The sequence below is a fragment of the Lonchura striata genome, chromosome 32 (genome assembly GCF_050655825.1).
Source record: "Lonchura striata isolate lonStrDom1 chromosome 32, ASM5065582v1, whole genome shotgun sequence".
Taxonomy (NCBI): Eukaryota; Metazoa; Chordata; class Aves; order Passeriformes; family Estrildidae; genus Lonchura; species Lonchura striata.
The window spans coordinates 6,177,716-6,196,479 of NC_140734.1; the positions used below are offsets into that span (position 1 = coordinate 6,177,716).

Below are 18,764 nucleotides of genomic sequence, written 5' to 3' on the forward strand. Positions count from 1 at the left end.
CCGGCCCCTCCCCCATTTCCAGAGCCCCTCCCCCAAATCCCAGCGCCCCTCCCTCACCCCGCAGCCCCTCCCCCATTTCCAGAGCCCCTCCCCCAAATCCCAGCGCCCCTCCCCCATTTCCAGAGCCCCTCCCCCAAATCCCAGCGCCCCTCCCCCATTTCCAGAGCCCCTCCCCAAAATCCCAGCGCCCCTCCCCCATTTCCAGAGCCCCTCCCCCAAATTCCGGCCACGCCCCCAACGGCAGAGCCCCTCCCCCACCCCTCAGCCCCTCCCCCATTTCCAGAGCCCCTCCCCCACCCCGCAGCCCCTCCCCCATTTCCAGAGCCCCTCCCTCACCCCGCAGCCCCTCCCCCAAATTCCTGCCACGCCCCCAACGGCAGAGCCCCTCCCCCACCCCTCAGCCCCTCCCCTCCCCCAGCGCAGCCCCTCCCCCTCACGGACACGATTTTATTGTTCACGTTTCACACGGGGGGGGGGAGGGGAGGGGGAGGGGGGGAGGGGCGGGGACCCCCCCGGGGCCCCCCCAAAACCCCGGGGGGTCCCCCCACACCCCATTGGGGGGTCCCGAGGGGGGGGGAGGGGCGGGAGGGTGGGGGAGGGGCGGGGGGAGGGGCGGCAGTGACACCCGCCCCTCCCCCCCCCAAAAAAATCCGGCGCTTCCCCTCCCCCACCCCCCCCCGAACCCCAAAATCCCCGCGGGGGGTGGGGGAGGGGCGGGGGGAGGGGTCCCCCCAAATTTCCAGCGCTCGGGGGGGGGGGAGGGGATTTTTGGGGAGAATTTTGGGGTTTTTTTGGGGGGGGAGGGTCCAGATTTGGGGGGGCTCCATGCAGTGGGTGAGGGGCGGGGTGGGGGGGGGAGGGGCCGCACCCCAAAATCTCCCGGGTGGGATTTGGGGGGGGGGGGGGGTCACCCCCTCCCCCACCCCCATTTTGGGGTTTTTTGGGGGGTTTCCCCCCAAAATTTGGGGCGACTCCTCCTCCCTCTGTGGGGGGGTCTGGGGACCCCTCCCCAATTTTGGGGACCCCTCCCCAATTTTGGGGACCCCTCCCCAATTTTGGGGACCCTCCCCAGTTTTGGGGACCCCCTGGTTCCCTCCTCCCAGGGGCGTCCCCCTCCCCCTTTCCACCCCCCAAAAATTTTTGGGGCTCCCACGAATTTCGGGGTCCCCTCCCCCCTCCCCGCCGATTTTGGGGTTCCCCCCCCAATTTTGGGGGGGATCCCCCAATTCTGGCCGCTCCCCCCACCCCAAATTTTGGGGTTTCTCTCCCCCATCATTTTTGGGGTCCCCCCAGTTTTTGGCCTCACCCAAATTTTGGGGTCCCCCCCCAGTTTTGGGGTCCCCACCCAAATTTTGGGGTTCGCCCATTTTGGGACCCCCCCCACCCAAATTTCAGGTTCCCCCAAATTCCCCCAAATTTTTGGGGTCCCCCCCCATTTTCAGCCCCCCCAAATTTTGGGGTCTCTCCCATTTTTGGGGTCACCCCAAATTTTGAGGTGTCCCAATTTTCAGCCCCCCCACAAAATTTTGGGGTTCCCCCAATTTTTACGATCCCCCCCATTTTTGGGGTCCTCCCCAAATTTTGCGAGTCTCCTCAACTTTGAGATCCCCCCAAAATTTTGGGGTCTCTCCCATTCTTTGGGACCCCCCCCCATTTACATTTTCCCCCCATTATTTTGGGGTCCCTCCCATTTTTGGGGTCTCCCCAAATTTTGGGACCCTCCCAAATTTTGGGACCCCCCCATTTTCAGTCTCCCCCCATTTTTGGGGTCCCCCCCTCATTTTTTGGGGTCCCCCCCCATTTTTGGGGTCCCCCCGGCTCGGCAGTGAAGGGGGGGGGGGGTGGGGGGGGAATTTTGGGGTGCGGGGGGTGGGGGAGGGGCTGGAATGGATTTTTTTCGGGGGGGGGGAGGGGACACCCCCAAAATCGCCCCTAAAATTTGGGGGGTCCCTTTGTGCTCACGTGGGGAGGGGGAGGGGACCCCAAATTCCCTCCCGGGTGGGGGAGGGGAGCCCCCCCCCGTTTTTGGGGTGCCCCCCCCGGATTTTTGGGATTTTTTGGGGATTTTTGGGGATTTTTTGGGATTTTTGGGGTGGGGGCGGGGCCGGGGGGATTTTGGGGGCCAATCCCAAATTTGGGGGGGAGGGGAGGGGGAGGGGCCTGGGCGTGGCCACGCCCCCCGCGGCGTTGGGGGCGGGGCCTGGCGGGGCCGGCGGCGTTAGGTGCTGAAATAGACTGAGAACATTTGCATACGATTAGCATTCCGTCCCCTCATTTGCATATCCCCACCCCCTCATTTGCATGCATGTAACCCCATATTTACATGCTCCGCCCCCTCATTTGCATACCCACAGGTCCCCGCACTCCCTTGGTTGAATGCATGGAGTCTCCTATCTAATTTGCATATAATTTGCATTTGGTTCACGTAAATTACTGTTGTATTTACATGGCTCCACCCACTCTATTCCAGCCCTCATTTGCATAAGAGACCCTCGTTCGCATCCCTCCCACTAATTTGCATGCCAGTTTCTCATTAGCATGTGCTGATAATTTGCATAACCCCCAATTATGCCCCGCCCCTCATTTGAATCCCTCACCCTTATTTGCATCTCCAGGCCTTATTTGCATATCTAAAACCATTCATTTGCATTCCATTCCCCTTCTCTGCATACCCAGCGCCCTCATTTGCATAACCGAAAAACTTCCATTTCTGTAACCCCATCGCCTCATTTACATAACCCAACCCTCATTTGCATACCTACGCACCCCTTCGTTACCCACAGAGCCTCATTTGCATACCCCGCCCCTCATTTGCATACCCCGCCCCTCATTTGCATGCCCCACCCGGCTTCCCCCACACCGTGCCCATCTCCCGTTTGCATGCGTGCTCCCTCATTTGCATCTCATTTGCATAAGCAGCCGCTCACCGATGATGATGATGAGGACGATGGCGCAGATGACGCCCAGGATGATCATCATCTGTGGAGATGGGCAATTTGGGGGATTTGGGGAAATTTTGGGGGATTTTGGGGAAGTTTGAAGATTTTCTGAGGAATTTTTGGGATTTGGGTTGAATTTCAGGGATTTTGGGCTGATTTTTGGGGCATTTTTCATGATTTTTGGGTTGGTTTTGGAGCATTTTTGGGCTGGATTTTTGGGCATTTTTCGAGATTCTTGGGCTGATTTTTGGGGCATTTTTAGTGAATTTTGGGCTGGTTTCTTGGGCATTTTCAGGGATTTGGGGGTGATTTTTGGGTATTTTTCACGATTTTGGGGTGATTTTTGGGCATTTTTCAGGATTTTTGGGGTGGATTTCGGGGCATTTTTAGTTCATTTTGGGCTGATTTTTTTGGCATTTTCAGTGATTTTGGGGTGGTTTTTTGGGGCATTTTTAGGGAATTTTGGGGTGGTTTTGGGGGGCATTATCAGGGATTTTTGGGGTCCTTTCCCCTCTCAAGACAGGGAACCCCATGGGGTCGGGATTTTGGGGTTTTTTGGGAATTTTGGGAAGATTCTGAGGAATTTTGGGTATTTTGGGAGAATTGCAGGGATTTTTAGGGTGGTTTCTCGGGTATTTTCAGGGATTTTTTTTTGGGGCATTTTTTGGGAATTTTTTGTGTCCTTTCCCCTTTCAAGAGTGGGAGAACTCTGTGGGGTCGGGATTTTGGGGTTGTCTGGGGAATTTTGGGAATTTCCTGAAGAATTCTGGGGATTTGGGGAGAATTTAATGGAAATTTTATGTAATTTCAGACCATTTTGGGTCTATTCCTGTTGATTTTGGGTCATTGCCCACCTTGAGGTTCTTCCACCAGTACTTGCGCTTAAGCTTGGGGACATTTGGGGCCATTTTGGGGCCATTTGGGGCCATTTTGGGCCATTTGGAGCCATTTTGGGCCATTTTGTGGCTATTTGGGGCCATTTCAGCCCATTTTGGGTCTATTTTTGGGCATTTTGGGTCTATTTTGGGCCTATTTTGGGTCTATTTCTGTTGATTTTGGGTCATTGCCCACCTTGAGGTTCTTCCACCAGTACTTGCGCTTGAGCTTGGGGACATTTGGGGCCATTTTGGGGCCATTTTGGGCCATTTGGAGCCATTTTGGGCCATTTGGGGCTATTTGGGGCCATTTCAGCCCATTTTGGGTCTATTTTGGGTCTATTTTGGGCCTATTTTGGGTCTATTTCTGGGGATTTTGGGTCATTGCCCACCTTGAGGTTCTTCCACCAGTACTTGTGCTTGAGCTTGGGGACATTTGAGGCCATTTTGGGCCATTTGGGGCCATTTTGGGGCTATTTGGGGCCATTTTGGGGCCATTTGGGGCCATTTTGGGGCCATTTGGGGCCATTTCAGCCCATTTTGGGTCTATTTTGGGTCTATTTTGGGTCTATTTCTGGGGATTTTGGGTCATTGCCCACCTTGAGGTTCTTCCACCAGTACTTGCGCTTGAGCTTGGGGACATTTGGGGCCATTTTGGGGCCATTTTTGGGCTATTTGGAACCATTTTGGGTCTACTTTTGGGCATTTTGGGTCTATTTTGGGTCTATTTTGGGTCTATTTCTGTCGATTTTGGGTCATTGCCCACCTTGAGGTTCTTCCACCAGTACTTGCGCTTGAGCCTGGCGCCATTTTGGGCCATTTTTGGGCTATTTGGGGCCATTTTGGGCCATTTTGGGCCATTTTGGGGCAATTTGGGGCCATTCTGGGCTATTCTGGGGCCATTTCAGCCCATTTCAGCCCATTTTGGGTCTATTTTGGGTCTATTTCTGTCGATTTTGGGTCATGGCCCACCTTGAGGTTCTTCCACCAGTACTTGCGCTTGAGCTTGGCCGCGCTGGTCTCGAACTGGGAGGCGCCGGCCTGGAGCGCGTCCGCCCGGTCGTCCAGCTCGGACAGCTTCTGGTCCCGCTCCAGCACCTTGTCCACGTTCACCCGCATGATGTCCACCACCTGCGGCCAGCGGTCAGCGGTCAGTGCGGTCAGAGTGACCACAGGGACGGCCAGGGGCCAGTGACCACCTGCGGTCAGCGGTCAGAGTGACCACAGCGACAGGACAGGGGTCAGTGACCACCTGCGGTCAGCGGTCAGAGTGACCACAGCGACAGGACAGGGGTCAGTGACCACCTGTGGTCAGTGCGGTCAGAGTGACCACAGCGACAGGACAGGGGTCAGTGACCACCTGCGGTCAGCGGTCAGAGTGACCACAGCGACAGGACAGGGGTCAGTGACCACCTGCGGTCAGCAGGGTCAGAGTGACCACAGCGACAGCCAGGGGCCAGTGACCACCTGCGGTCAGCGGTCAGAGTGACCACAGCGACAGGACAGGGGTCAGTGACCACCTGTTGTCAGCGGTCAGTGGGGTCAGAGTGACCACAGGGACGGCCGGGGGTCAGTGACCACCTGCGGTCAGCGGTCAGAGTGACCACAGGGACGGCCGGGGGTCAGTGACCACCTGTGGCCGCAGTGGTCAGCAGTCAGTGGGGTCAGAGTGACCACGGCCAGGGAGTGACCACAGCTGGGAGTGACCACAGCTGGGAGTGACCACAGCTGGGAGTGACCACGGCCAGGAAGTGACCACGGCCAGGGAGTGACCACAGCTGGGAGTGACCACGGCCAGGGAGTGACCATGGCCAGGGAGTGACCACAGCTGGGAGTGACCACGGCCGGGGAGTGACCATGGCCAGGGAGTGACCACGGCCGGGGAGTGACCACAGCTGGGAGTGACCATGGCCAGGGAGTGACCACGGCCGGGGAGTGACCATGGCCAGGGAGTGACCACAGCTGGGAGTGACCACAGCTGGGAGTGACCATGGCCAGGGAGTGACCACAGCTGGGAGTGACCATGGCCAGGGAGTGACCACGGCCGGGGAGTGACCACAGCTGGGAGTGACCACAGCTGGGAGTGACCACGGCCAGGGAGTGACCACGGCCGGGGAGTGACCACAGCTGGGAGTGACCACAGCTGGGAGTGACCACAGCTGGAAGTGACCATGGCCAGGGAGTGACCACAGCTGGGAGTGACCACGGCCGGGGAGTGACCACAGCCAGGGAGTGACCACGGCCGGGGGGGGCACACCCAGGCCCGGTCACCCCCAGGGGTCAAAGGTCATGAATGACCCTGTCCCTCCCTGGCCACACCCACACGATGACCACGCACATGTCAGCCACGCCCCCCTGATGGCCACACCCACTGACCACTGACCACACCCACTGACCACACCCCCTGACCACTGACCACACCCACTGGCCACACCCACTGACCACTGACCACACCCCCTGACCACACCCCTGACCACACCCACTGATCCCTCCCCCTCTTCCCCTCCCCCATTTCTGACCCCTCCCCCCATTTCTGACCCCTCCCCCTTTCACTGACCCCTCCCCCTTTCCCTGACCCCTCCCCCCTCACTGACCCCTCCCCCTCACTGACCCCTCCCCCTTTCACTGACCCCTCCCCCATTTCTGACCCCTCCCCCTTTCACTGACCCCTCCCCCTTTCACTGACCCCTCCCCATTTCTGACCCCTCCCCCCTTTCACTGCCCCCTCCCCCCTCACTGACCCCTCCCCCCTCACCGCCCCTCCCCCTTCCCCCCCTCCCCTCCCCCACCTCATCCACTTGGGCCTGGGTCTGCTGCAGCCGCCGGTTGCTGGTCAGGTTGGGGGGAGGGGCCGGGGGTCCTCCCCCTTCGCCCGCGGCGGGGGGAGGGGCGGCGGGGGCCGAGGGCGCCGACCTGGCCGGAGGGCAAAGGGCAAAGGTCACTCCGGCCACGGCCAGAGTGACCCCAGAGTGACCACGGGGGTGACCAGAGTGACCCTGAGTGACCAATGAGTGACCCCAGAGTGACCAATGAGTGACCTGAGTGACCACGGGGTGACCCAGAGTGACCACTGGGGTGCCCCCAAAGTGACCACAGGGGTGTCCCAAAGTGACCACAGCGGGTCAAAGTGACCACCCGGGTGACCCTGAAATGACCCCAGAGTGACCCCAGGGTGACCCCCACGGTGCCCCCAATGTCCCCAGAGTGACCACTGGGGTGTCCCCAGTGTCCGAGTGACCCCCAGGATGTCCCCAAAGTGACCACAGAGTGACCCCAGCATCCGAGTGACCACTGGGGTGTCCCCAGAGTGACCACAGGGTGACCCCAATGTCCCCTCAGTGACCTCTGGAGAGCCCCCAGTGTCCCCAGAGTGTCCCCAGAGTGACCACAGGGTGACCCCAATGTCCCCTCAGTGACCTCTGGGGAGTCCCCAGAGTGACCACAGAGTGACCACAGAGTGACCATGGGGTGTCTCCAATGTCCGAGTGACCACAGGGGTGCCCTCAAAGTGGCCACAGAGTGACCCCAATGTCCTCATAGTGACCCCCAGGGTGTCCCCAGAGTGACCACAGGGGTGTCCACAGGGTGTCCCAAATGTCCCCAGAGTGACCACAGAGTGACCCCAATGCCCCTGAGGTGTCCCCAATGTCCCTAGAGTGACCACAGGGTGTCCCCAGTGTCCAAGTGACCACAGAGTGACCAGAGTGTCCCCAGAGTGACCACAGGGGTGTCCCCAATGTCCCCAGAGTGACCCTTGGGGTGTCTCCAATGTCCAAGTGACCACAGGGTGCCCTCAGAGTGACCACAGGGTCACCCAAATGTCCCTGAGGTGTCCCCAATGTCCCCAGAGTGACCACAGGGTGTCCCCAATGTCCGAGTGACCCCTGGGGTGTCCCCAAAGTGACACTTGGGGTGTCCCCAACGTCCCCAGTGTGACCAAAGGGGGGACCCCGAGATCTGAGTGACCCCCAAAGGTCCCCAAGGTCTCCGAAGTGACCACAGAGTGTCCCCAGTGTCCCCAGAGTGACCACAGGGATGTCCCCAATGTCTGAGTGACCACTGGGGTGACCCGAGTGACCACTGGGGTGACCCCAGTGACCCCCCTGGGGTTTCCTCAATGTCAGAGTGACCACAGGGGTGTCCCCAGAGTGACCAAAGGGGGTCCCCAAAGTGACCACAGGGGTGTCCCCAATGTCCCCAGAGTGACCACAGGGTGTCCCCAATGTCAGAGTGACCCCTGGGGTGTCCCCAGAGTGACCCAAGGGGGGACCCCGAGATCTGAGTGACCCCCAAAGGTCCCCAAGGACCTCAGGGTGACCACAGAGTGTCCCCAGTGTCTGAGTGACCAAAGGGGGTCCCCAAAGTGACCACAGGGTGTCCCCAATGTCCCCAGAGTGACCACAGAGTGACCCCCATGTGTGAGTGACCACAGGGTGTCCCCAAAGTGACCCCGGGGTGTCCCCAATGTCCCCAAAGTGACCACAGAGTGTCCCCAATGTCTGAGTGACCACTGGAGTGTCCCCAAAGTGACCACAGCGGTGTCCCCAATGTCTGAGTGACCACTGGAGTGTCCCCAAAGTGACCACAGGGGGGTCCCCAATGTCCCCAGAGTGACCCTTGGGGTGTCTCCAATGCCCGAGTGACCACAGGGTGCCCTCAGAGTGACCACAGGGTGACCCAAATGTCCCTGAGGTGTCCCCAATGTCCCCAGAGTGACCACAGGGGGGTCCCCAATGTCCGAGTGACCCCTGGGGTGTCCCCACAGTGACACTTGGGGTGTCCCCAACGTCCCCAGAGTGACCAAAGGGGGGACCCCGAGATCTGAGTGACCCTCAAAGGTCCCCAAGGTCTCCGAAGTGACCACAGAGTGTCCCCAGTGTCCCCAGAGTGACCACAGAGTGTCCCCAATGTCCGAGTGACCCCCAGACCATCCAGGTGAACCCCCCAGGGGTGTCCCCAGTGTCCTGAGAGTGACCACAGAGTGACCCCAATGTCTGAGTGACCACTGGAGTGTCCCCCAAGTGACCCCGGGGTGTCCCCAATGTCCCCAGAGTGACCACAGGGTGTCCCCAGTGTCAGAGTGACCCTTGGGACGCCCCCAGAGTGACCACAGAGTGTCCCCAGTGTCACCAGAGTGACCACAGGGGTGTCCCCAATGTCTGAGTGACCACTGGGGTGACCCCAGTGACCCCCCTGGGGTGTCCTCAATGTCAGAGTGACCACAGGGGTGTCCCCAAAGTGACCACAGGGGTGTCCCCAATGTCCCCAAAGTGACCACAGGGTGTCCCCAGAGTGACCAAAGGGGGTCCCCAAAGTGACCACAGGGGTGTCCCAAATGTCTCGAGAGTGACCACAGGGTGTCCCCAATGTCTGAGTGACCCCTGGAGTGTCCCCAGAGTGACCCAAGGGGGGACCCCGAGATCTGAGTGACCCCCAGGGTGTCCCCAAGGACCTCAGGGTGACCAGAGTGTCCCCAGTGTCTGAGTGACCACTGGGGTGTCCCCAAAGTGACCACAGGGGTGTCCCCAATGTCCCCAGAGTGACCCCTGGGGTGTCCCCAATGTCAGAGTGACCCCTGGGGTATCCCCAGAGTGACCCAAGGGAGGACCCCGAGATCTGAGTGACCCCCAGAGCATCCAGGTGACCCCCCCGGGGGGTCCCCAACACCCCCAAAGTGACCCCAGGGGTGACACCAATGTCCGAGTGACCACAGGGTGCCCCCAAAGTGACCCCAGGGGTGTCCCAAACACCCCCAGAGTGACCCCGGGGTGACCCCAATGTCCCCAAAGTGACCCCGGGGTGACCCCAATGTCCCCAAAGTGACCCCGGGGTGACCCCAACGCCCCCAGGGTGACCCCCAGGGTGTCCCCAATGTCCGAGTGACCACAGGGGGGTCCCCAAAGTGACCCCGGGGTGACCCCGCGGGCCCCTCCCCCCTCCCCCCGGGGGTCCCCCCCCGTTCAGGCCCCTCCCCCCATCCCCCCGCGGTGGGGGAGGGGCGGTGCCTCCGCAGGGTGGGGGAGGGGCCGGGCTGCGCTTCTCCCGCCCCTCCCCCACCCCCGGTTCTGCATCGGGAGCTAAAAATAGACCGGGGAGGGGGGGGGGAGGGGCAGGGTGGGGGAGGGGAGGGGGCCGAGCCCTCCCAGTGCTCCCAGTGCTCCCAGTTCGGGCGGCCCCGCGCCCCTCCCCCACCGCGGGGGGGGCTCTGCGGAGCTGGGGGGGGGTGGGGGAGGGGCGGGGGGGAGGGGCGGCCCCGGGGGTCGCGGGGTGGGGGGGGAGGGGCAGGATGGGGGGGGGTGGGGAAATGGAGGATGCGGCGGGTGGGGGAGGGGCGGGGGGGGGTTCCCGGGGGGGTGGGGGAGGGGCGGGGGGTCCCGGGTGGGGGGGGGATGGGTGGGGGAGGGGGATGGTCCCCAAATTTCCCATCGCGGGGCGCGGGGGGGGGGGAGGGGGAGGGGCGGGGCGGGGAGGGCCGGGGGGGGGATGGGGGGCTCGGGGGGGGTGGGGGAGGGTCGGGGGGGTCCCGGGGGGGGGTCGCGCCCCCCACTCACATCGCGGAGCGGAGCGCGGTCGGTGCGGCGGAAGATGGCGGCGGGGGCGGCGCGAAGCATCCGGGAACCGGGGGGGGGCGGGGGGGGAGGGGAGAGGGGGAGGGGAGGGAAAAGGGGGAGGGGAAAGGGGGAGGGGCTGGGGAACGGCGGGGAGGGGGCGGGGCGCCGGTGGGGGGGGGCTGTGGGGTGGGGGAGGGGCGATGGGGCATCTGTGGGGTGGGGGGAGCTGGGGGGGGGGGCTGTGGGGTGGGGGTTTCTATGGGGTGGGGGGTCTATGGGGTGGGGGGGGCTGTGGGGGGGGGGCTGTGGGGTGGGGGTTTCTATGGGGCACAGGGGGTCTATGGGGTGGGGGTCTCTATGGGGTGGGGGTCTCTGGGGTGGGGGTCTCTATGGGGTGGGGGTCTCTATGGGGTGGGGGTCTCTGGGGTGGGGGTCTCTATGGGGTGGGGGTCTCTGGGGTGGGGGGGGCTGTGGGGGGTTTTGGGGTGGGGGAAGGGCGATGGGGCACCCTATGGGGTGGGGGGGGTTATGGGTGGGTCTATGGGGTGGGGGTCTCTGGGGTTTCTGTGGGGCACAGGGGGTCTATGGGGGGTCTATGGGGTGGGGGTCTATGGGGTTTCTGTGGGGCACAGGGGGTCTATGGGGGGTCTATGGGGTGGGGGTCTCTATGGGGTGGGGGGTCTATGGGGTCTATGGGGTGGGGGGTCTATGGGGTGGGGGTCTCTATGGGGCACAGGGGGGGGATCTATGGGGTGGGGGGGTCTATGGGGTGGGGTCTCTATGGGGCACAGGGGGTCTGCGGGGGTCCATGGGGCACAGGGGGTTTCTATGGGGCACACGGGGGGGCCTATGGGGTCTCCATGGGGTGGGGGGTGCATGGGGCGAGGGGATCTATGGGGTCTATGGGGTGGGGGTCTCTATGGGGTGGGGGGTTTATGGGGTGGGGGGCTATGGGGCACAGGGGGCCTGTGGGGTGAGGGGGGTTTATGGGGTGGGGGTTTCTATGGGGCACACGGGGGGGTCTATGGGGTCTATGGGGTGGGGGGTTTATGGGGTGGGGGTCTATGGGGTGGGGGGTCCATGGGGTAGGGGTCTATGGGGCACAGGGGGCCTGTGGGGTGAGGGGATCTGTGGGGCACAGGGGGTTTATGGGGTGGGGGTCTATGGGGTGAGGGGGGGTCTGTGGGTTGGGGGTGTCTATGGGGGGTCTATGGGGTGGGGGTCTCTATGGGGCACACGGGGGAATCTATGGGGTGGGGGGGTCTATGGGGTGGGGGTCTTTATGGGGTGGGGGTCTCTATGGGGCACAGGGGGCTGTGGGGTGGGGTCTCTATGGGGGTCTCTATGGGGCAGGGGGGGCTCTCTGTGGGTCTGGGGTCTCTCTCTGGGGTCCCTGTGGGTCTGGGGTCTCTGTGGTGTTTTGTGGGTCTGGGGTCTCTGGGATTTTTTGGGTCTGGGGTCTCAGTGGTGGTTTTTGGGTCTGGGGTCTCTGTGGGGTCTCTGTGGGTCTGGGGTCTCTCTCTGGGGATTTTGTGGGTCTGGGGTCTCTCGGTGGGTCTGGGGTCTCTCTCTGGGGTCTCTGTGGTGTTTTATGGGTCTGGGGTCTCTGTGGGGTCTCTGGGTTTTTTGGGTCTGGGGTCTCTCTGGTGTTTTTTGGGTCTGGGGTCTATGGGATTTTTTGGGTCTGGGGTCCCTCTGTGGGTCTGGGGTCTCTGGGTTTTTTGGGTCTGGGGTCTCTGTGGGGTCTCTATGGTTTTTTTGGGTCTGGGGTCTCTGGTGTTTTTTGGGTCTGGGGTCTCTCTCTGGTGTTTTTTGGGTCTGGGGTCTCTCTCTGGTGTTTTTTGGGTCTGGGGTCTCGCCCCTCTCCCCCGGCACTCCCGGAGCCATTTTGGGTAAAACCAGCGCAGCTTTATTGGGGGAGGGGCGGGGGGAGGCCCCTCCCCAAAATAACGATGGGGGGGGAGGGGCGGGGGGAGAGACCCCTCCCCAAAATAACGATGGGGGGGGAGGGGCGGGGGGAGAGACCCCTCCCCAAAATACGATGGGGGGGGAGGGGCGGGGGGAGACCCCTCCCCAAAATAACGATGGGGGGGGAGGGGCGGGGGGAGACCCCTCCCCAAAATGGGGGCAGTGTCCGAGGGGTCAGAGGTCAAGGGTCAGAGTCCCAGGGGTCCGAGGGGTCAGGGGTCAGAGGTCATGGGGGCAGTAACCGGGGGGCAGCACCCATGGGTGCCCCAGCACCCCGCGCAGGGGCAGGGTCAGGGGTCGGGGGGTCAGTGTCAGGGGTCAGGGGTCAGTGTCAGGGGTCAGAGGTCAGAGGTCAGGGGTCGGGGGGCAGTACCCCGGGGACAGCACCCGTCGGGAGTGGGCGCGCACCCATGGGTGCCCCAGCACCCCGCGCAGGGGCAGGGTCAGAGGTCGGGGGTCAGTGGTCAGTGTCAGGGGTCAGTGTCAGGGGTCAGAGGTCAGAGGTCAGAGGTCAGGGGTCGGGGGGCAGTACCCCGGGGGCAGCACCCGTCGGGAGTGGGCGCGCACCCATGGGTGCCCCAGCACCCCGCGCAGGGGCAGGGTCAGAGGTCGGGGGTCAGTGGTCAGTGTCAGGGGTCAGTGTCAGAGGTCAGGGGTCAGGGGTCAGGGGTCGGGGGGCAGTACCCAGGGGGCAGCACCCGGCGGGAGTGGGCGCGCACCCATGGGTGCCCCAGCACCCCGCGCAGGGGCAGGCGCTGCCCCGGGGGGCGCCGCAGCAGCCGCTGGATCAGATCCCGAGCGCCCGCGGGCACCGAGGGCGGGAACTGCACGTCCACCTGCGGGACAGGTGAGAGCAGGTGGGCACAGGTGGGCACAGCTGGGCACAGGTGAGATTGGCACAGGTGAGACTGGCACAGGTGAGACTGGCACAGGTGAGACTGGCACAGGTGAGATTGGCACAGGTGGGATTGGCACAGGTGAGATTGGGGCACAGGTGAGATTGGGGCACAGGTGAGATTGGCACAGGTGAGATTGGCACAGGTGAGATTGGCACAGGTGAGATTGGGGCACAGGTGAGATTGGGCACAGGTGAGATTGGGGCACAGGTGAGATTGGCACAGGTGAGATTGGCACAGGTGAGATTGGCACAGGTGAGATTGGCACAGGTGAGACTGGCACAGGTGAGATTGGGGCACAGGTGAGATTGGCACAGGTGAGATTGGGGCACAGGTGAGATTGGGCACAGGTGAGATTGGCACAGGTGAGATTGGCACAGGTGGGCACAGGTGAGATTGGGGCACAGGTGAGATTGGGCACAGGTGAGATTGGGGCACAGGTGAGACTGGCACAGGTGAGATTGGCACAGGTGAGATTGGGGCACAGGTGAGATTGGGGCACAGGTGAGACTGGCACAGGTGAGATTGGCACAGGTGAGATTGGCACAGGTGAGATTGGGGCACAGGTGAGATTGGCACAGGTGAGATTGGCACAGGTGAGACTGGCACAGGTGAGATTGGGGCACAGGTGAGATTGGCACAGGTGAGATTGGGGCACAGGTGAGACGGGCACAGGTGAGATTGGCACAGGTGAGATTGGCACAGGTGGGCACAGGTGAGATTGGCACAGGTGAGATTGGCACAGGTGAGATTGGGGCACAGGTGAGATTGGCACAGGTGGGCACAGGTGAGATTGGCACAGGTGGGCACAGGTGAGATTGGCACAGGTGAGATTGGCACAGGTGAGATTGGCACAGGTGGCATTGGCACAGGTGAGATTGGCACAGGTGAGATTGGCACAGGTGAGATTGGCACAGGTGAGATTGGGGCACAGGTGAGACTGGCACAGGTGAGATTGGCACAGGTGAGATTGGCACAGGTGGGCACAGGTGAGATTGGCACAGGTGAGATTGGCACAGGTGAGATTGGGGCACAGGTGAGATTGGGGCACAGGTGAGATTGGGGCACAGGTGAGACTGGCACAGGTGAGATTGGCACAGGTGAGATTGGCACAGGTGGGCACAGGTGAGATTGGCACAGGTGAGATTGGCACAGGTGAGATTGGGGCACAGGTGAGATTGGCACAGGTGAGACTGGCACAGGTGAGATTGGGGCACAGGTGAGATTGGGGCACAGGTGAGATTGGCACAGATGAGATTGGCACAGGTGAGATTGGCACAGGTGAGATTGGGGCACAGGTGAGATTGGCACAGGTGGGCACAGGTGAGATTGGCACAGGTGAGATTGGCACAGGTGAGATTGGCACAGGTGAGATTGGCACAGGTGGCATTGGCACAGGTGAGATTGGGGCACAGGTGAGATTGGCACAGGTGAGATTGGCACAGGTGAGATTGGGGCACAGGTGAGACTGGCACAGGTGAGATTGGCACAGGTGAGATTGGCACAGGTGAGATTGGGGCACAGGTGAGACTGGCACAGGTGAGACTGGCACAGGTGAGATTGGGGCACAGGTGAGATTGGCACAGGTGAGATTGGGGCACAGGTGAGACGGGCACAGGTGAGATTGGCACAGGTGAGATTGGCACAGGTGGGCACAGGTGAGATTGGCACAGGTGAGATTGGCACAGGTGAGATTGGGGCACAGGTGAGATTGGCACAGGTGAGATTGGCACAGGTGAGATTGGCACAGGTGGGCACAGGTGAGATTGGGGCACAGGTGAGATTGGCACAGGTGAGATTGGGGCACAGGTGAGATTGGGGCACAGGTGAGACTGGCACAGGTGAGATTGGGGCACAGGTGAGATTGGGGCACAGGTGAGATTGGGGCACAGGTGAGATTGGCACAGGTGAGATTGGGGCACAGGTGAGATTGGCACAGGTGAGATTGGCACAGGTGAGACTGGCACAGGTGAGATTGGCACAGGTGGGCACAGGTGAGATTGGGGCACAGGTGAGATTGGCACAGGTGAGATTGGGGCACAGGTGAGATTGGGGCACAGGTGAGACTGGCACAGGTGAGATTGGGGCACAGGTGAGATTGGCACAGGTGAGATTGGCACAGGTGAGATTGGGGCACAGGTGAGATTGGCACAGGTGAGATTGGCACAGGTGAGATTGGGCCACAGGTGAGATTGGCACAGGTGAGATTGGGCCACAGGTGACCACAGGGGGCTCAGGTGAGGTTCAGGTGGGCACAGGTGGGCACAGGTGGGCACAGTTGAGATTGGGGCACAGGTGAGCACAGGTGAGGTTCAGGTGGGCCCAGGTGAGGGTTGGCATGGGCACAGGTGGGCACAGGTGGGGTCGGGGGGCTCAGGTGGGCACAGGTGGGCACAGGTGGGCTCAGCTGAGGGGTTTGACTCAGTTTTGGGTCGGTTTGGGCTCAGTTTTCAGGTGATATCGGGTGCCCAGGTGTGCCCAGGTGTGCCAAGTGTGCCCAGGTGTGCCCAGCCAGCTCACCTGGCTGACAGGGGCTCCCACAGGATGGGTTTGGGTCAGTTTTGGGTCATTTTGGGGCAGTTTGGGCTCAGTTTTTGCTCAGCTTTCAGGTGATATCAGGTGCCCAGTTGTGCCCAGCTGTGCCCAGGTGTGCCAGGTGTGCCCGCTCACCTGGGTGATCCTGTGGTGGGTGTCGGCGGCCGAGTGGCTCCCACAGGATGGGTTTGGGTCAGTTTTGGGTCATTTTGGGGCAGTTTTGGCTCAGTTTTTGCTCAGTTTTCAGGTGGTATCGGTGCCCACCTGTGCCCAGCTGTGCCAGGTGTGCCAGCTGTGCCCGCTCACCTGGGTGATCCTGCGGTAGGTGTCGGCGGCCGAGGGGCTCTCGAAGGGGGGGTGCCCGGCCAGCAGCTCGTAGCAGAGCACGCCCAGGCACCACAGGTCGACCTTCTCGTCGTGCCCGCCGCCCTCCACCATCTCGGGGGGCAGGTAATCCAGCGTGCCACACAGCGTGCGGCGCCTGAGGGGTTAAACAGCACCTGGGCACACCGCTGTGCCAGGTAATCCAGCGTGCCACACAGCGTGCGGCGCCTGAGGGGTTAAACAGCACCTGGGCACACCTGGGCACACCTGGGCACACAGCTGTGCCAGGTAATCCAGGGTGCCACACAGCGTGCGGCGCCTGAGGGGTTAAATGGGCACACCTGGGCACACCTGGGCACACCTGGGCACACCTGGGCACACCTGGGCACACAGCTGTGCCAGGTAATCCAGGGTGCCACACAGCGTGCGGCGCCTGAGGGGTTAAACGGCACCTGGGCACACCTGGGCACACCTGGGCACACAGCTGTGCCAGGTAATCCAGGGTGCCACACAGCGTGCGGCGCCTGAGGGGTTAAACAGCACCTGGGCACACCTGGGCACACCTGGGCACACAGCTGTGCCAGGTAATCCAGCGTGCCACACAGCGTGCGGCGCCTGAGGGGTTAAACGGCACCTGGGCACACCTGGGCACACCTGGTGTGTTCAGGTGTGTGCCCAGGTGTGCCCCAGCTGTGCCCAGGTGTGCCCCAAGTCTGTCCCAGGTGCCCCCAGGTGTGTGCCCAGATGCCCCCAGCTGTACCCAGGTGCCTCCAGGTGTGCCCGGCTGTACTCAGGTGTGCCCAGGTGCCCCCAGCTGTGCCAGCTGTGCCCAGGTGTGCCAGGTGTGCTCACCTGAGCGAGGGCGCGTGCACGGACCAGCCGAAATCCCCAATTTGGAGCCATTTCCCAGCCCCATAACCCCCTCGAGGTGCCCCCAGGTGTGCCCAGATGTGTGCCCAGGTGCGCCCAGCTGTGCCCAGGTGTGCCAGCTGTGCCCAGGTGTGCTCACCTGAGCGAGGGCGCGTGCACGGACCACCCAAAATCCCCAAATTTGAGCCATTTCCAATCCCCATAACCCCTCCCAGGTGTACCCAGGTGTACCCAGGTGTGCCCAGGTGTGCCAGCTGTGCCCAGGTGTGCTCACCTGAGCGAGGGCGCGTGCACGGACCAGCCGAAGTTGGCGATCTTGAGCCATTTCCCAGCCCCATAACCCCCCCAGCTGTACTCCAGCTGTGCCCAGGTGTGTGCCAGCTGTGCCCAGGTGTGTGCCAGCTGTGCCCAGGTGTGCCCAGGTGTTCCAGCTGTGCCCAGGTGTGCCAGGTGTGCTCACCTGAGCGAGGGCGCGTGCACGGACCAGCCGAAGTCGGCGATCTTGAGCCATTTCCCAGCCCCATAACCCCTCCCAGGTGTGCCCAGGTGTGCCCAGGTGTACCCAGGTGTACCCAGCTGTACCCAGGTGTGTGCCCAGGTGTGCCCGCTGTGCCCAGGTGTGCCCAGGTGTGCCAGGTGTGCTCACCTGAGCGAGGGCGCGTGCACGGACCAGCCGAAGTCGGCGATCTTGAGCTCCCCCTTGAGGCCGAGCAGGAGATTCTCGGGTTTGATGTCGCGGTGGATCACCTTGCGCCCGTGGCAGTACAGCAGCGCGTCCGCCAGCTCCTCCATCAGCTGCGGAGTTTGGGGGGTCAGGGCACCCCAAAATCCTCCAAAGTGACCCCAAAAATGGACTCGGGGCGCCCCAAAACCCCCCGGGCCCACCCAGGTGTGCCCAGGTACCCCCAGGTGCCCCCCAGGTGCCCCCGGCCCCGTGGCAGTACAGCAGCGCGTCCGCCAGCTCCTCCATCAGCTGCGGAGTTTGGGGGGTCAGGGCACCCCAAAATCCTCCAAAGTGACCCCAAAAATGGACTCGGGGCACCCCAAAACCCCCCGGGTCCCCCCAGGTGTGCCCAGGTACCCCCAAATCCTCCCCAGGTGCTCAGGGGGAAGCGGCTCCTCCGTGGGGACAAGAGGAAAAAAACTGATCCAGGGTCCCCAAAATCCTCCAGAGTGACCCCAAAATCCACCCGGGGCACCCCAAAATCCTCTTGGGGACCCCAAAAATGGACTCGGGGCACCCCAAAACCCCCCGGGTCCCCCAGGTGTGCCCAGGTACCCCCAAATCCCCCCCAGGTACCCCCAAATCCTCCCCAGGTGCTCAGGGGGAAGTGGCTCCTCCATGGGGAAAAAGTGCTAAAAAAGGGGGTCCAAGGCACCCCAAAATCCTCCAGAGTGACCCCAAAATCCACCCAGGGCACCCCAAAATCCTCCAAAGTGACCCCAAAAATGGACTCGGGGCGCCCCAAAACCCCCCGGGTCCCCCCAGGTGTGCCCAGGTACCCCCAGGTGCCCTCCAGGTGCTCAGGGGGAAGCGGCTTCTCCGTGGGGACAAGAGGAAAGAAACTGATCCAGGGTCCCCAAAATCCTCCAGAGTGACCCCAAAATCCACCCGGGGCACCCCAAAATCCTCTTGGGGACCCCAGAAATGGACTCGGGGCACCCCAAAACCCCCCGAGCCCCCCCAGGTGTGCCCAGGTGCCCCCCAGGTGTGCCCAGGTACCCCCAGGTGTGCCCAGGTGCCCCCGGCCCCGTGGCAGTACAGCAGCGCGTCCGCCAGCTCCTCCATCAGCTGCGGAGTTTGGG

At 62.3% G+C, this 18,764-nt stretch overlaps 2 protein-coding genes across 9 annotated transcripts in view; both read right to left on the bottom strand.

Annotated features, from left to right (window-relative positions):
* The window catches only part of AURKB (aurora kinase B), a 61,970-nt gene that overhangs the window by 30,867 nt on the left and 12,339 nt on the right, over positions 1 to 18,764 (bottom strand). For 2 of the 8 annotated variants that reach the window (XR_014950703.1, XR_014950701.1), the window contains 4 exons: positions 17,605 to 17,753; positions 16,071 to 16,245; positions 12,476 to 13,169; positions 12,252 to 12,302 (listed from right to left, as the gene is read on the bottom strand). Coding sequence is in view for 5 of the 8 variants with exons in the window: in XM_085564359.1 (XP_085420485.1) it covers positions 12,990 to 13,169; positions 16,071 to 16,245; positions 17,605 to 17,753 (504 nt within the window). In the remaining 3 variants the exon portion in view is untranslated. Of the gene's footprint in view, positions 1 to 12,251; positions 13,170 to 16,070; positions 16,246 to 16,514; positions 16,704 to 17,604; positions 17,754 to 18,764 lie in introns of those variants that run through there. The other 6 variants (XM_085564359.1, XM_085564356.1, XR_014950702.1 and 3 more) reach the window with 5 other exon arrangements.
* Positions 434 to 10,435, bottom strand: VAMP2 (vesicle associated membrane protein 2). The gene is made up of 5 exons (XM_085564368.1): positions 10,366 to 10,435; positions 6,604 to 6,727; positions 4,787 to 4,945; positions 2,928 to 2,979; positions 434 to 2,235 (listed from the first exon to the last, which is right to left on the bottom strand). Coding segments are annotated over exons 1-5 (354 nt in total). The 5' UTR covers positions 10,368 to 10,435; the 3' UTR covers positions 434 to 2,218.

What these genes read in the sequence shown, in the direction of transcription:
- VAMP2 (XM_085564368.1), bottom strand. An exon ending in CCCAGGCCCAAGTGGATGAG is followed by an intron (nt 4,946 to 6,603) that starts GTGGGGGAGGGG and finishes CGCTGGCCGCAG; the next exon opens with GTGGTGGACATCATGCGGGT. An exon ending in ACTGGTGGAAGAACCTCAAG is followed by an intron (nt 2,980 to 4,786) that starts GTGGGCCATGAC and finishes CCATCTCCACAG; the next exon opens with ATGATGATCATCCTGGGCGT.